General features: G+C 52.0%; 1 protein-coding gene across 13 annotated transcripts in view; it reads right to left on the minus strand.

Annotated features, from left to right (window-relative positions):
• tns1b (tensin 1b) overlaps nucleotides 1-17,263 on the minus strand; it is a 592,899-nt gene that overhangs the window by 210,846 nt on the left and 364,790 nt on the right. For 8 of the 13 annotated variants that reach the window (XM_060828194.1, XM_060828191.1, XM_060828192.1 and 5 more), the window contains 2 exons: nucleotides 12,683-12,724; nucleotides 2,845-2,894 (listed from right to left, as the gene is read on the minus strand). In XM_060828194.1, the coding sequence (XP_060684177.1) occupies nucleotides 2,845-2,894; nucleotides 12,683-12,724 (92 nt within the window). Of the gene's footprint in view, nucleotides 1-2,844; nucleotides 2,895-8,547; nucleotides 8,631-8,865; nucleotides 9,172-12,682; nucleotides 12,725-17,263 lie in introns of those variants that run through there. The other 5 variants (XM_060828193.1, XM_060828198.1, XM_060828199.1 and 2 more) reach the window with 3 other exon arrangements.

Raw genomic sequence — 17,263 nt, forward strand, 5'->3', positions numbered from 1 at the left:
GGTGGGGAGTGAGTGAGTGTGTCGGTGGGGAGTGAGTGAGTGTGTGGGTGGGGAGTGAGTGGGTGTGTGGGTGGGGAGTGAGTGTGTGTGTGGGTGGGGAGTGAGTGAGTGTGTGGATGGGGAGTGAGTGAGAGTGTCGGTCGGGAGTGAGTGAGTGTGCGGGTGGGGAGTGAGTGGGTGTGTGGGTGGGGAGTGAGTGTGTGTGTGGGTGGGGAGTGAGTGAGTGTGTGGATGGGGAGTGAGTGAGTGTGTCGGTGGGGAGTGAGTGAGTGTGTGGGGGGGGAGTGAGTGTGTGTGTGGGTGGGGAATGAGTGAGTGTGTGGGTGGGGAATGAGTGTGTGTGTGGGTGGGGAGTGAGTGAGTGTGTCGGTGGGGAGTGAGTGAGTGTGTGGGTGGGGAGTGAGTGGGTGGGGAGTGAGTGGGTGTGTGGGTGGGGAGTGAGTGAGTGTGTGGATGGGGAGTGAGTGAGTGTGTCGGTGGGGAGTGAGTGAGTGTGTGGGTGGGGAGTGAGTGGGTGTGTGGGTGGGGAGTGAGTGTGTGTGTGGGTGGGGAGTGAGTGAGTGTGTGGATGGGGAGTGAGTGAGTGTGTCGGTGGGGAGTGAGTGAGTGTGTGGGTGGGGAGTGAGTGGGTGTGTGGGTGGGGAGTGAGTGTGTGTGTCGGTGGGGAGTGAGTGTGTGTGTTGGGGGGGAGTGAGTGTGTGTGTGGGTGGGGAATGAGTGTGTGTGTGGGGGGGGAGTGAGTGTGTGTGTGGGTGGGGAATGAGTGAGTGTGTGGATGGGGAGTGAGTGAGTGTGTGGGTGGGGAGTGAGTGTGTGTGTGGGTGGGGAGTGAGTGAGTGTGTCGGTGGGGAGTGAGTGTGTGTGTGGGTGGGGAGTGGGTGTGTGGATGGGGAGTGAGTGAGTGTGTCGGTGGGGAGTGAGTGAGTGTGTGGGTGGGGAGTGAGTGTGTGTGTGGGTGGGGAGTGAGTGAGTGTGTGGATGGGGAGTGAGTGAGTGTGTCGGTGGGGAGTGAGTGTGTGTGTGGGGGGGAGTGAGTGTGTGTGTGGGTGGGGAATGAGTGTGTGTGTGGGGGGGGAGTGAGTGTGTGTGTGGGTGGGGAGTGAGTGAGTGTGTGGGTGGGGAGTGAGTGTGTGTGTGGGTGGGGAGTGAGCCCAGACTCTCAATGCCTGTTGCCAGTGTGCCCTGGCTCCTGCCCGAGTGACTCGGGAGGTGCCGCACTGATTGCCTCGGGAACGCCAGCGTCGCCGGACAGGGCAGGGAGCAATGTGCAGGCTCCTCCCAGCCAGCAGCGCGCTGGAGGCTCCTGGCCTCACACACACACACACACACACACACACACACACACACACACACACACACACACACACACACACACACACACAGGCCTAGCTGCTGCCGAGGGCACAGTCAGCTGCTCACAACGTTGCAATGGTTCTATCTTGTCTGATCTGGATACAGATTTCACCAAAACCTGATGTCAATCTGCCTCTGCCACCGCTCCCCCTCCTGGGGTTCACCTTATTAACCTTTTTTGGGGGGGATCGTTAAAGGCATGACTCATTGGACCTTATCCAATCAAAACCCAGGGTAGTTGTGAGAGTGATGGAGTGGGGACTCCAGTCTGGAGGAGAGGTCAGCCAGTGTGTGACGTTACTGTGTCAGAGACAGGAGGAAGATGCTCTCATGACACTGCAACTAAAACATCAGGACAACTGGAGAATGAAGCAGAAATTGAAAACTCAAAGGTTGACCCTCCCATTATCCGATTGCAGAACACGGAGCTGTTGAGAAGATTCAATCACATCATGTTTGTTCGTCCAAGAGACTAACTCAGTGACTCACACAAACTGTTCCAGAATCCTGATTACATCCGTGTGCATTGGGCAGGAAAATCATGCTCAGCTGTCCCTGATGTTCATGTCAGGGATGTGTTCCCAATAAGACAAGATCCCAAGAGTGTTAAAGGAGTAAGATATCTACACCGTGGGGCTAATGACGGGGAGAGTAAACGCAGAAGGCAATCCATTTACTTACAGAGTTTTTGGAATAAATCAAGGATGGATTTCAGTTTAGCTAACCCAAAGATGAGTTAAGATAGTTCAGAGGAGACCTGACTGGGGTCAGACGTTTAGCGAAACCCCTCCCCAGGAATTTCGTCAGGAGGCAGGTTTAGTTTGTGAGACGTCCAGACCAGAAGAGTTGGGTTGCAAACTTGCAGCTCATTAAAACAGCGAAAACCACATCAGTGTAAAAGCTCCCTTTGGTAAACTCAGCAAAGACTGATCGGCGTGTCTCCACAGTGAGGACAATCATACAGGAGATTCCAGGACTGAGAGTGCAGTCTCAGTAACAGGTCAAGCTGGGAAACGGGGTAAAGGGTAATGTTGCTGTGTATTTGACACACTTCAGTATCTCGGTGGCTCTGAATTTATTTATTTCTTCACGACTGACATCCAAAACAGATAAAAATGGAAACGTTTATGATCTATCAAGCCCGATTTCACTCTGGGATTGAACTTATCTAGATGGCCATCAGATCACCTGCCCACACGCAGACACAGAAGCACAGCACGTAGGATGACAACACATTCACAGCAACAAACCCATTTACACTCACTATCATACCCAGAGGGACAGGAACGTAGCCACAAACACAGAGACACACACACACAGACACACACAGATAAATGTATTTGCCTCCTTAGCCCAGGAGCCTGGAAATACAATGCATTCTGGGTGTGCCCAGCTCCCCAAGAGCAGACCAAGCATGAAACCTTCTGGTCAGAGCGTACTGAACACACAGTAAATCACTGGGAGCAGACGTACAGGCGCAGTGTTCCTTACCGGGAGGGTCTGTGTCGCGATGGGAGACTCTTGGTCGATTTGTTGGAGCCCTACAGTCCGGAACAAGAGAGAGAGAGAGAAGTTAGCACCACGTTCATCACACCCACACTCCCATCACATTGCTGTTAAGGTAAGAATCCAAGTTACCCAACACCCAGGGCATTGGGAACCGGTCACGACGCAGCAGAGACTCCCGGAGTGACATTACACACTGCGGCTACTCACTTTTTGTTAAAGTCACTACAGTGTGGAATCAGACCATTCAGCCCAACAAGTCCATACCAACTCTCTGAGGAGTAACCCACTGAGACCCATCCTACCCTACCCCTGGATATCACACGGTCAATCCCTAACCCGCACATCTTTGGACTGTGGGAGGAAACCGGAGCACCCGGAGGAAACCCACGCAGACACGGGGAGAACGTGCAAACTCCACACAGTCTGTCGCCTGAGTCGGGAATTGAACCCGGATCCCCGGTGCTGTGAGGCAGCAGCACTAACCACTGAGCCAGCGTGTCACTCTGAGTCATTGGTTCACTGTTCCTGTACTTTTATCAGCCTCGTTCCTCAGATTCTCAGGAAGGATTTAGATCCAACTCTTTCTGCTACAGTTGTCAAAGGACAGGAGCAGGGATGATCAGCCATGGTCATACTGAATGGTGGAGTAGGATCAATGGGCCAAATGGCCTGCTCCTGCTCTCAATATTTCCATGTTTTCTTCGTCATTCCCAGAGAATTCCCAGGACTGCAGATGCTGGAGATCAGAGTCAAGAGTGTGTTGCTGGAAAAGCACAGCAGGTCAGGCAGCATCCAAGGGACAGGAGAGTCAACATTTCGGGCATAAGCCCTTCACCACATTTACTAAAACTGGCTGGGTCTTTTTATTGTGTATTTACAAATAATTCTCAAATTACAGCCAGAACCAGAAACTGAACTGGACTCCCCACATAAACACAGCGGCTACAGGAGCAGCTCAGAGGCTGGGAATCCTGCAGTGAGTAACTCCCCTCCTGACTCCCCAAAGCCTGTTCACCATCTCCAAGGCCCAAGTCCGGAGTGTGATGGAATACTCCCCACTTGCCCTGGATGGGGGCAGGTCCAACAACACTCAAGAAGCTCAACACCATCCAGCACAAAGCAGCCGCTTGATTGGCACCACATCCACAAACACCCCCTCCCTCCCCCACCCACACTCAGTAACAGCAGTGTGTACCATCCCCTCCCTCCCCCCACCCACACTCAGTAGCAGCAGTGTGTACCATCCCCTCCCTCCCCCACCCACACTCAGTAACAGCAGTGTGTACCATCCCCTCCCTCCCCCCACCCACACTCAGTAGCAGCAGTGTGTACCATCCCCTCCCTCCCCCACCCACACTCAGTAGCAGCAGTGTGTACCATCCCCTCCCTCCCCCACCCACACTCAGTAACAGCAGTGTGTACCATCCCCTCCCTCCCCCCACCCACACTCAGTAACAGCAGTGTGTACCATCCCCACCCTCCCCCACCCACACTCAGTAACAGCAGTGTGTACCATCCCCTCCCTCCCCCACCCACACTCAGTAACAGCAGTGTGTACCATCCCCTCCCTCCCTTACCCACCCCCCCCAGTAACAGCAGTGTGTACCATCCCCTCCCTCCCCCACCCACACTCAGTAACAGCAGTGTGTACCATCCCCTCACTCCCTCACCCACACTCAGTAACAGCAGTGTGTACCATCCCCTCCCTCCCCCCACCCACACTCAGTAACAGCAGTGTGTACCATCCCCTCCCTCCCTCACCCACACTCAGTAACAGCAGTGTGTACCATCCCCTCCCTCCCCCCACCCACACTCAGTAACAGCAGTGTGTACCATCCCCTCCCTCCCCCACCCACACTCAGTAACAGCAGTGTGTACCATCCCCTCCCTCCCCCCACCCACACTCAGTAACAGCAGTGTGTACCATCCCCTCCCTCCCCCACCCACACTCAGTAACAGCAGTGTGTACCATCTACAAGATGCCCTGCAGAAACTCACCAAAGACCCTCAGACAGCACCTTCCAAACCCACACCCACTTCCATCCAGAAGGACAAGGGCAGCAGATCCATGGGAACACCACCCCCTGCAAGTTCCCCTCCGAGCCCCGCACCATCCTGACTTGGAAATATATCACCGTTCCTTCACTGTCACTGGGTCAGAATCCTGGAATTCCCTCCCTAAGGGCATTGTGGGTCTACCCACAGCACATGGACTGCAGCGGGTCAAGAAGGCAGCTCACCCCCACCTTCTCAAGGGGCAACCAGGGACGGGGGAATAAATACTGGGCCCAGCCAATGACCCCCATGTCCCATGAATGAATTTTTTTTAAAAATGCTGTGCTCGAATTTGAGTTCCCTTTCTCTGGATCGTTCCACCTGCAAGACAGGAGCATCCTCTCGATGTCAGGCTGGGAACATACTCTTTGCTCCCTCAGGTTTTCGGAGTTGCACAGGAGGCAGCAGGACCACACCCTCTGAGCGGGGCTCCCTCCCCCTGACGGCGTTCTGCCCGGTTCCCGGTGTCACAGAGATAACAGCAGGCCAGCTCTTAACATGCTCACCACCTCCTGAACCTCATCTGCTGTAGCTCCCAGGATCTGACAAGAAGGGGCACCATGTGAACCTGGCCACTGGTGCAGCGGGTGAGGGGGGAGTCAGAGATCCCCGTTCTGCTAGCACAGTCAACCTTCATCACTGACTATCCCGGGTTCCCACTACTTTTCCAGCTTTCATCCATTCCGTTTCTGTCAATCCTTGTTTATTCCAGGAGATCTGTCCCAGTTACCTGGGGGAGGGTGGGGCAGTGAAGAGTCACCCATATCGTTATGGTGTGACATGTCCCCAGGCCAGGTAAGGACAGTGGTTTCATTGATTATTTCAATTCTCTGACCTCCCTGTACCAGAGGGAACACTCCTTCCCCTCACCTCTTCACTCAAGGTGCTGTTTCGATTCAAACCCATACATCACATCTGACCCTTTAACCCTCCCTCATCCTCTCCCCCAACCCCCCTCCCCTCCCCACCCCCAGTCATCTCCTCCACTCAGTCCCCCACAGTCCAGGTGGATGCCCGGTCACTGGGTGTCTTTAAGACACAGAGCCAGGGCAGGAGAACAAGGGGGAGCAGATTTAGATCGTCACCCTGAGGGTTATCAATCTGTGGAAGTCCCTGCCCAGTGAAGAGGTTGAGGTTTCCTCACTGAATGTAATTAAGGTAAGGACAGATAGAATTTTGAACAAAGAAGGAGCTAAGGGTTATGGAAAAGCACAGCAGGTCAGGCAGCATCCGAGGAGCAGGAGAATCGACGTTTCGGGCAAAAGCCCTTCTAGAGGTTATGAGGCAGGGAGTCTCCAGGGTGGGGAAATAAATGGGAGGGGAGTGGGGCTGGAGGGAAGGTAGCCAAGAGTACAATAGGTGTGGGGATGGAGGTGAAAGGTCAGAGGGGAGGGTGGAATGGATAAATGTGAAGGAAGATGGACCGGTAGGACAAGTCATGGGGACAGTGCTGAGCTGGAAGGTTGGAACTGGGGTGAGGTGGGGGAAGGGGAAATGAGGAAACTGTTGAAGTCCACATTGATGCCCTGGGGTTGAAGTGATCTGAGGCGGAAGATGAGGCGTTCTTCCTCCAGGCGTCTGGTGGTGAGGGAGCGGCGGTGAAGGAGGCTCAGAACCTCCATGTCCTCGGCAGAGTGGGAGGGAGAGTTGAAATGTTGGGCCACGGGGCGGTGTGGTTGATTGGTGCGGGTGTCTCGGAGATGTTCCCTAAAGTGCTCTGCTAGGAGGCACCCAGTCTCCCCAATGTAGAGGAGACCGCATCGGGAGCAACGGATACAATAAATGATATTAGTGGATGTGCAGGTAAAACTTTGATGGATGTGGAAGGCTCCTTTAGGGCCTTGGATATAGGTGAGGGAGGAGATGTGGGCACAGGTTTTACATTTCCTGCGGTGGCTGGGGAAAGTGCCAGGTTGGGAGGGTGGGTCATAGGGGGGCGTGGACCTGATGAGAGCCTCATTCCTGATGAAGAGCTTATTCCCGAAATGTCGATTCTCCTGCTCCTCAGACGCTGCCTGACCGGCTGTGCTTTTCCAGCACCACACTCTCGACTCTGATCCCCAGCATCTGCCATGCTCAATTTCTCCGAATTAAAGGCGATGGTGAGGGGGCGGGTAAGTGGATCTGAGTCCATGAAAAGATCAGCCGTGATCCTATTGGATGGTGGATCAGGCTCGAGGTGCCAGACGGCCGACTCCTGCTCCTCGACTTTACCGTCTACTTTAAACGCCACTTCATCAGGTCCACAATGCTTTGGGGCACTGAGGTTTAGCAGGTGCTTCATAAATGCAAATCTCATGGGGAGGCAGTGGTGGTGTTACTGGGCCAGTAATCGTTCTGGGAATACAGGTTCAAATCTCACCTCTGCCGCGATTGCAATCGTGATTCACTTCATCGATCTGCAACATCCTGTTCGCCTCAGAGATGCTGAGTGTCTGTGAGGGTCAGTCCGAAGCTCATCTGGGTCAGTAATGCCCTTTACGGAAGGAAACTGCCACCCTTCCCTGGTCTGGCCTACACGTGACTCCAGACCCACACCGATGACTCTCTGAAGGCACTCAGTTTCGGGGAGGATTGGGGACACGTGCTTCTCAGTCACATCGACATGGACCTGCTCTGCTCGGCACCTGGACAGCAAGGGAATGCTTCTATAAACAAAACTAAAGTCACCATAGTCCTACTCTCCCGTTAGAGAGAGAGAGTGCCAGTAGCAGTTTGACCTGAAGGCCGTGACGCCTCAGGATGCAGGGAGAGGTTAAGAAGGAGCAGCCTTCACGGTCACCTCAGCTGTGGCTGCAATTCAACCCACGCTGTTGGTGTCCCGAAACGTCGAATTTCCTGTTCCTTGGATGCTGCCGGACCTGCTGTGCTTTGGCCAGCAACACATTTTCAGCGTCTCTCTGCATCAGCCATCCAACCAATGGAACTAACTGACAGCTTATATTGTTATTCATTCTTAGAATCCATGTGTCGCTGCCTGGGCCCAACATTTATTCCCCGTCCCTAGTTGCCCCTTGAGAAGGTGGGGGTGAGCTGCCTTCTTGACCCGCTGCAGTCCATGTGCTGTGGGTAGACCCACAATGCCCTGAGGGAGGGAATTCCAGGATTCTGACCCAGCGACACTGAAGGAACGGTGATATATTTCCAAGTCAGGATGGTGAGGGGCTGGGAGGGGAAACTTGAAGATTTTCCTAAATACCTGGATTCTTGTTTGTGATCTCAGTTCTTTCACGCAAAAGGGGCAGATAATAAGGACAAAGATGAATTTTTCCCAAAAGAACACAGGTCTCAACACCACCATCTCCCAGTCCAGCCCAAACCCCCTCCCTCCCACAAACCAACACCCCCACCCCACCGTCCCCAGGTCCCTGGGCTCTGTCTGTCGCGGGGTCCAGCTGAATGGTTCTCTGGAAACTGTCAGAGGCTGCAAACAGAATACTGTCAGGACACCAGCCCCACATGAAGCCGCGGTGTTGGATAAATCCTTCGACAGTCCCGTATTCTAACAGTTCGGGATCAGAAACATTCTCCAAGCTTCCCAAACTAAACAAGCAAACCTTTCAAATCAATTTGCCCAGAACGCAATCAGAGGAAATATTCAAACTTCCAAGACGTTTGGCTCAGTCTCACCTCTCTCCAGATTTTCCTGTCCCTCTTATTATTAACACACCCTCCCTCTCCGTCTCTCTATCCCTCGAAGTTACAGTTTCTCTAGCTTTCCCGCTGTCTCCTGATCCTATCTCTCTCTCTCTCTCTCTCTCTTCATTCTGCTTTGGCTCCACTCTTGCTTTCTTTTTGCAATTCCCTGTCACACTCCTCCCTTTTTCTTCCTCTCCACACTCTTCCCCTCTTCACCTTTCTCTGTTCCCCCACCACCCCACTGTCCCTCCTTCTCCCCTCTCTCTCTCTCTCTCTCTTTCTCTCTCACTCCTACCCCTCCCTCAGTACCTGGGGCAGACTGCGCCAACTCCATCGCCAGGACATCGCAGTCTCTCTGTGATTTGTGCTTCAAGACCCCAGGGATCCAGTGGTTGCTCGAGCCAGGGGCTGTTAGATTTCAGAACTAGTCAATGATCATCGATCACGGTTAACAAGCGTGGAGCTGTCTTCAACAAAGTTGACACATTTTCTTCATGACGTTGAACAGATTCTGCTCTCTTGTTTCCCATTCCTTCCTTCCCTTGAGGTTAACTGTGAGACCACAACATCGATACACACCCTTTGCCTCTCTCTCGCTCTCTGACAGCTCCAGTCAGCAGCTTCTCAGCTGATATCACTCACAGCTGCCTCATACCTCTCCCTCTCCCTCTCTCTCTCTCTCTCCCTCCCTCTCTCTCTCTCTCTCTCTCCCTCCCTCTCTCTCTCCCTTCCTCTCTCTCTCCCTCTTTCTCTCTCTCTCCCTCTTTCTCTCTCTCTCTCCCTCTCCCTCTTTCTCCCCCTCTCTCTCTCTCTCTCTCTCCCCCTCTCTCTCCCTCTCCCTCTCTCCCTCTCTCTCTCTCCCTCCGGCTCCCAGCGAGGATCTGCAAAGCAACCCTTAACCCTTTCACTGCTCACTGGACACCGCAGCCATTCTCAGGCCAGCACTGGACAAAACAGAGCCTGGAGAACCAGAGAGAACCCACCAAGGACTGGCAACAGCTTTAGAGAACAACAACATAGACATCAGCTGAGGGAGAGGAGGGACGGGGGACATGCCAGCGACAGGAGGGTGTGAGGGAGTGAGGGTGTGAGGGAGTGAGGGGGTGTGGGAGTGAGGGAGTGAGGGTGTGAGGGAGTGAGAGTGTGAGGGTGTGAGGGAGTGAGTGAGGGAGTGAGGGTGTGAGGGTGTGAGGGTGTGAGGGTGTGAGGGAGTGAGTGAGGGAGTGAGGGTGTGAGGGAGTGAGAGTGTGAGGGTGTGAGGGTGTGAGGGTGTGAGGGTGTGAGGGTGTGAGGGAGTGAGGGAGTGAGAGTGTGAGGGTGTGAGGGTGTGAGGGTGTGAGGGAGTGAGGGGGTGAGTGAGGGAGCGAGGGTGTGAGGGAGTGAGTGAGGGAGTGAGGGTGTGAGGGAGTGAGAGTGTGAGGGTGTGAGGGTGTGAGGGTGTGAGGGAGTGAGGGAGTGAGGGAGTGAGAGTGTGAGGGTGTGAGGGAGCGAGGGTGTGAGGGAGTGAGTGAGGGAGTGAGGGTGTGAGGGAGTGAGGGAGTGAGAGTGTGAGGGTGTGAGGGTGTGAGGGTGTGAGGGAGCGAGGGTGTGAGGGAGTGAGTGAGGGAGTGAGGGTGTGAGGGAGTGAGAGTGTGAGGGTGTGAGGGTGTGAGGGTGTGAGGGTGTGAGGGAGTGAGGGTGTGAGGGAGTGAGGGGGTGAGTGAGGGAGCGAGGGTGTGAGGGAGTGAGGGTGTGAGGGAGTGAGGGAGTGAGTGAGGGAGTGAGGGTGTGAGGGAGTGAGGGGGTGAGGGTGTGAGGGTGTGAGGGAGTGAGGGGGTGAGTGAGGGAGCGAGGGTGTGAGGGAGTGAGGGTGTGAGGGAGTGAGGGGGTGAGAGTGTGAGGGTGTGAGGGAGCGAGGGTGTGAGGGAGTGAGTGAGGGAGTGAGGGTGTGAGGGAGTGAGGGAGTGAGAGTGTGAGGGTGTGAGGGTGTGAGGGTGTGAGGGAGCGAGGGTGTGAGGGAGTGAGTGAGGGAGTGAGGGTGTGAGGGAGTGAGAGTGTGAGGGTGTGAGGGTGTGAGGGTGTGAGGGAGTGAGGGTGTGAGGGAGTGAGGGGGTGAGTGAGGGAGCGAGGGTGTGAGGGAGTGAGGGTGTGAGGGAGTGAGGGAGTGAGTGAGGGAGTGAGGGTGTGAGGGAGTGAGGGGGTGAGGGTGTGAGGGTGTGAGGGAGTGAGGGTGTGAGGGAGTGAGGGTGTGAGGGAGTGAGGGGGTGAGTGAGGGAGCGAGGGTGTGAGGGAGTGAGGGTGTGAGGGAGTGAGGGAGTGAGTGAGGGAGTGAGGGTGTGAGGGAGTGAGATATCTGTGTGTGACTGGGTTGATTGTGGTGTGTGATTCTGGAGGAGGGGGTAATGTTCGCACTCAGCCCTTTCGTTTGTTCATTTGCAGGTTGTGGATGTCGCTGACTAGACCAGCGCCCATCTCTAACTGCCCCGAGGACAGTTACAGTCACCCCCATTGCTGTGGGTCTGGAGTCACGTGTAGGCCAGACCAGGGAAGGATGGCTGTTTCCTTCCCTGAAGGACATTAGTGACACAGATGGGGTTTTTCTAACAATGGATTAATGGTCATCATTAGACCCTTAATTTCAGATTGCTTTTATGTGAAAGCAAATCTTACCAAACCCGGACAGCGTTCAAGCCCAGGTCCCCAGAACATTTCCTGGGTCTCTGGATTAATGAGAACAGCAGGAGGGCTGTCTCTTCCCCTCGCAGCCACCACCCAGGACCTACTGTCTCAGTCATACCCTCCAGATCCTCCGATACACTTCGGCTGGTCCTGGTGACGTAGAACAAGGAACAGTACAGCGCAGGAAGAGGCCCTTCGGCCCACCATGACTGTGCTGACCATGATGCCATTCTAACCCATTCCCATCTGCCTGCGTGTGGCCCATATCCCTCTATCCCCTGTGTCTGTGTCTCTGAGTAAATGCCTCTTAAATGTTGTTATTGTATCTCCCTCTCCCCCCTCCCCTGGCAGCGTGTCCCAGGCTCCTCCCACCCTCTGGGTAAACAACTTGCCTCATTCATCTCCTTTAACCGGTCCCCCTCTCCCCTTAACCCTATGCCCCCGAGGCGTTCCCACCCTGGGATAAACACTCTGTGTATCCACCTGGTCCAGGCCTCTCATACTTTTATAAACTTCTATCAGGTCATCCCTCAGTCTCGCAAAAACAATCCAAGTTTATCCAAAAACTAAATATTGGAGATCCCAGCGGGTCTGCCAGCACCCACAGAGAGACAGCAAGCTTACACTTTGAGTCTCAATCACTCTTCATCCGTCATCTCAAGATGAAACGTGAGCTCTCTCCCTCCCTCTCTCTCTCTCTCTCTCTCTCTCTCTCTCCGTGGATGCTGTCTGCCCGGCTGTGATCTCCAGCACTTGCTGTTTTCCATTCCTCATAACTAAAACCCTCCAGACTAGGCAATGTTCTGGTAAACCACATTTGCACCCTTTCCAAAACCTCTACATCCTTCCTGTAATGTGGGGGACAGAAATGCCCACAATACTGGGGCGGCACAGTGGTTAGCACTGCTGCCTCACAGCGCCAGAGACCCGGGTTCAATTCCCACCTCAGGCAACTGACTGTGTGGAGTTTGCGCATTCTCTGCGTGTCTGCGCGGGTTTCCTCCAGGTGCTCCGGTTTCCTCCCACAGTCCAAAGATGTGCAGGTCAGGGTGGATTGGCCATGCTAAATTGCCCGTAGTGTTAGGTGAAGGGGTAAGTGTAGGGGAATGGGTCTGGGTGGGTTGCTCTTCGGAGGGTCGGTGTGGGCCGAAGGGCCTGTTTTCACACTGTAAGTAAACTAATCTACTCCAAATGTGGCCTGACTAAAGTTGGCCCCACCTCGAGGTGGGTGGCCCTATCTAATGTCACCACATTGTCATTGTCTTAACGACTTGAGAATTTCAGGAAACCCTGCTCAATTTTGTTGCTTTTGATAAAGACCTGTTTAACGAGTCACTGTTGGTGACACAGAGGCAGGGGACAGATTCAGTGTCTCAGGTAACCTCCTCCTCATCCCCGTACACATGCAGGTCCCATTTCTGTTCAGAAAGGAAAGAGAGAAAGAAGGTTTCCATCGATTTGTACTCACGGTGCTCTCTACATGGTTCACTGGGATAATCGCGCTGGATGGCTGCAAATAAAATAAACACAGGTGAGACAGCACAGGGAGAAATATTCGACTGTGAGAAATGAAACAGTGAGATAGTGGGACGGCTCAGGGTGTAATTTGGATGCTGGGTGTGGAGCTGCAGGGACAGACGTCTAAGAGGGCCAGGTGTGACCCTGGGCAGAGTGAGTTCAGTACAGCATTGCTCAGGTTTGGTACAGAGGTAGCACACAGCTGTGCACTTCACCCCTTGAAGGGGCAGCGCTCCAAAAGCTTGTGATTTCAAATAAACCTGTAACCTGGTGTCTCATGTAATTTCTGACTTTACTTAAGTGCACATGGTATTCGGATCAAGGTTAATGAATTAACAGAAGGCCTCGATGTTAAGTGAACGGTGAAAGACTGTGAAAAGTTACAAAACACAGGGATTGGGGAATCCTCATACATAACTCAGAAAAAGCTAACATCCAAGTTCGGGGAGTAACAGGGAAGGCAAGTGGAATGGTAGCTTTTATTTCAAACAGAATGAAATATAAAAGTCAGGAAGTTTTGCTAAAACTGTATAAGGCTGGAATACTGTGGACAGTTTTGGCGGGGGGGAACTGGCACTGGGGGCAGTCCAGAGAGTGTTCACTTGGCTGAGCCCGCGGGTGGACAGACTGTCTTCTGAAGAGAAGTTGAGTAGATTGGAGCCGTATTCATTGGAATTTAGAAGAATGAAAGGTGATATTATTTGTATGTATGACTCACAGGGGCCTTGAGATGGGGGATGTGGACAGGCTGTTTCCCCTTGTGGGAGTCTACAGCCAGAGGGGCATCAAGTCAGAGTAAGGAGTCACCCATTGAAGACAGCGATGGGGAGGGATTCCTTGTCTCCAAGGGGAAATGAATCTGTGGAAGTTTTTTACCACACAGCGCTGTCGAGGCTGGGTCATTCAGGACATTCAAGCCTGAGACAAACAGATGCTTAGCTAGGAGGGATTCTAAGGGAATGAAGAGTAATAGGGAAAAGGCAGGACAGTTGAGTTGGGGATTTTGTAAATTCATTCATTCACTGGCTGGACCCAGCAGTTATCCCCCGTCCCTAGTTGCCCCTTGAGAAGGTGGGGGTGAGCTGCCTTCTTGAACCGCTGCAGTCCATGTGCTGTAGGATTCCCTAAGTGAGGGAATTCCAAAACATTGGATGCTTTCAAGAGTGAGTGCGATATAGTTCTTAAGGGCTAAAGGGATCAAAGGGCATGGGGAAGGAAGTAGGAATGGGGACTGAGTTGGATGACCAGCCATGACAGCCATATTGAATGCTGAAAATGTGTTGCTGGTCTATTCCTGAGATGCTGCCTGGCCTGCTGTGCTTTGACCAGCAACACATTTTCAGCTGTGATCTCCAGCATCTGCAGACCTCATTTTTTACTAGCCATATTGAATGGCAGAGCTGGCTCAAGGGGCTGAATGGCCTCATCCTGTTCCTGTTCTCCACACGTTTGTGATAAACGCCCAAAAGAGACACTGAAAAAGGACAGAATCCCCAAAATATCAATATTATAAAAAAAGGCTGGCTAGGCTGGGACTTCTCTCACTGCAGCGTAGGACGTTGAGAGGTGTCCTTATAGAGGTTTATAAAATCACGAGGGGTATGGATAAGGTTAACGGTTGGTGTCTTTTCCCTCGGCTGGGGAATTTCAAGACATATATATGGTGAGATGAGAAAGATTTAAGAAAGACATGGGAGCAATTTTTTCAAACAGATAGTCACTTACATGTGAAGTGAACTTCCTGAGGAGGTGGTGGACACAGGTACAGTTACAGTGTTTAAAAGACAATTAGATAATTCCATGAGAGGGAAAGGTTTGGAGGGATATGGGCCAGGAGCAAGGCAGGTGAGCCTAGTTTAGTTTGGGATTATGTTCGGCACGGATTGGTGGGACCGAAGGGTCTGTTTCCGTGCTGTGTCTCCATGATACACAAAGTCCCAGTTATATAAACAGCCCCAAGGTTTAATGAGGATGCTGCTAAAGTAGTTGACCCAGGAATTGTTAGTGTTAGTGGACTGTGAGACACAACAGAGACTGTGAACTATACTCGAAGCTCCTGGGATTGTGGATGTGTTTCAGGATCGGGGGGTTGTATACATCAGATTTACGTGCACTTTCATTGGAAGAGGGGTCTGAGAGTGCCTTACAGCGTTAGTGCTGGTATCTCAACCACCCAGTACTTTGTTAGTAACCCCAGAAGCACAACTATGAGCCATGTTATGCAGGTCGCTGCTGTTATGGAGATGAGAGGGATAGTAATTGGTACAGACAGCACCAATTAACCAGCGATAAATGATCATGCATCGTCAAAGCTGTGGCAGATGGGCTTCAACACTGAGGGGAATGAAGTCATCTACTTTGATCCCAAAACTGGATTCCAGGATAAAAAGCTAATTGCCCTGGAGATCCAAAGAGATTTAAGGGATCCAGTATAACAAACAATACAATGTTATGGTTGGAGTTTAAAAAAAACATGAAAATAGCTCAGGGGCTTGATAATGGCTAGAATCTGGGCACTTCCCATAAACAGGACTTTTTAAATTAATTGGCAGGAGGTGGGTGTTGTTGACTAGGCCAGCATTTATTGCCCAGGGGGTGGTTAAGATTCAACCACATCACTGTGGGTCTGGAGTCACATATAGGCCAGACCAGGTAAGGATGGCAGATTTCCTGCCTAAAGGACATTAGTGAACCAGATGGGTTTTTACAACAATAGCTTCACAGTTTTTAATTAGACTCTTCATTCCAAATTTTTATTGAATTCAAATTCCACTAGCTGCTGTGGCAGGATTTGAACGTGACCCAGATATCTGGTATACTACCTACGATAATACCATTAAACCGACACTGCATGTGGAAGGGGTTTCCTCAGCAGAATCCAACCACATAACATGTTTGAACGCTGGATTTATGATCTGGGCCTATATTCTCCAGAAAATAAACAGATGGTTCTCACAGAGTCTCAGACCAGGGGGCCGTGACCAGAGCCGACTCATTTCGGAAAGTGAAGAAAATGCCTCTTCACCCAAAGGCTGGTTGGCATGATGACCTCTCCCTCTCAAAAACACAGATATTGACTCAATTCATTATTTCAATTGAATTCAATGAGATTTTACTGACTGGCCAATGGGTGAAAGCAGTTTAAGATAGATCAGTGATGATCTCACCGGGTTAGAAAAGCCTCAAAGGGAAGCCCCTGTTCCCACATCCCCAGCACACAGTCGTCCCAAATACACCATCACCTCAATGTATACACTGACCCCAATATACACAGGCAGCCTTATATACACATGGACCTTATTATACAGTATCCCTGACATACACAGCACCCAATATACACAGCACCCGAATATACACAGCAACCCCAATATACACAGCACCCCAATATATACAGCACCCCAATATCCACAACGATCCCAATACATTGACCCCAATATACACAGCACCCCAATAGATACAACGATCCCAATACATTGACCCCAATATACACAGCACCCCAATAGACACAATGATCCCAATGCATTGACCCCAATATCCACAGCACCCCAATAGACACAATGATCCCAATGCATTGACCCCAATATACACAGCACCCCAATAGACACAACGATCCCAATACATTGACCCCAATATACAGAGCACCCCAATATACACAGCATCCCAATAGACACAACGATCCCAATACATTGACCCCAATATACACAGCATCCCAATAGACACAACGATCCCAATACATTGACCCCAATATACACAGCACCCCAATAGACACAACGATCCCAATACATTGACCCCAATATCCACAGCACCCCAATAGACACAATGATCCCAATACATTGACCGCAATATACACAGCACCCCAATATACACTGCACCCCAATATCCACAGCATCCCAATAGACACAACGATCCCAATACACTGACCCCAATATACACAGCACCCCAGTATACACAGCACCCCAGTATACTTCAGGGAAGGTAATGCCCAAGTGGTATTACTGCTGGACTGTTAATCCAGAGAGCCAAGTAATGTTCCTGGGATCTGGGTACGAATCCTGCCACAGCAGATGGTGAACTTCAATGGTGATGACCCAGTGGCATTATCCTTAGACGGTTAACCCAGAGGCCCTAGTAATTTTCTGGGGGTTTGGTTTCAAATCTTGCCATGGCAAGGATAAAAAACTCAAAGTAAAAGTGTAACGAGAACTATGAAACCATTTTTAGCATGGCACAGTGGTTAGCACTGCTGCCTCCCAGCGCCAGGGACCCGGGTTCAATTCCATTCTCCCCGTGTCTGCGTGGGTTTCCTCCGGGTGCTCTGGTTTCCTCCCACAGTCCAAAGCTGTGCAGGTCAGGTGGATTGGCCCAAGTTAATTTGCCCATCGTGTTAGGTGCATGAGTAGGGGAATGGCTCTGGGTGGGTTACTCTTTGGAGGGTCGGTGTGGACTTGTTGGGTCAAAGGGCCTGTTTCCACACTGTAGGGAATCTAATCTAATCATTCACAGCACCCCAATATACACAGCAACCCCAATA

This window comes from Hemiscyllium ocellatum, chromosome 7 (genome assembly GCF_020745735.1).
Source record: "Hemiscyllium ocellatum isolate sHemOce1 chromosome 7, sHemOce1.pat.X.cur, whole genome shotgun sequence".
Lineage (NCBI taxonomy): Eukaryota > Metazoa > Chordata > Chondrichthyes > Orectolobiformes > Hemiscylliidae > Hemiscyllium > Hemiscyllium ocellatum.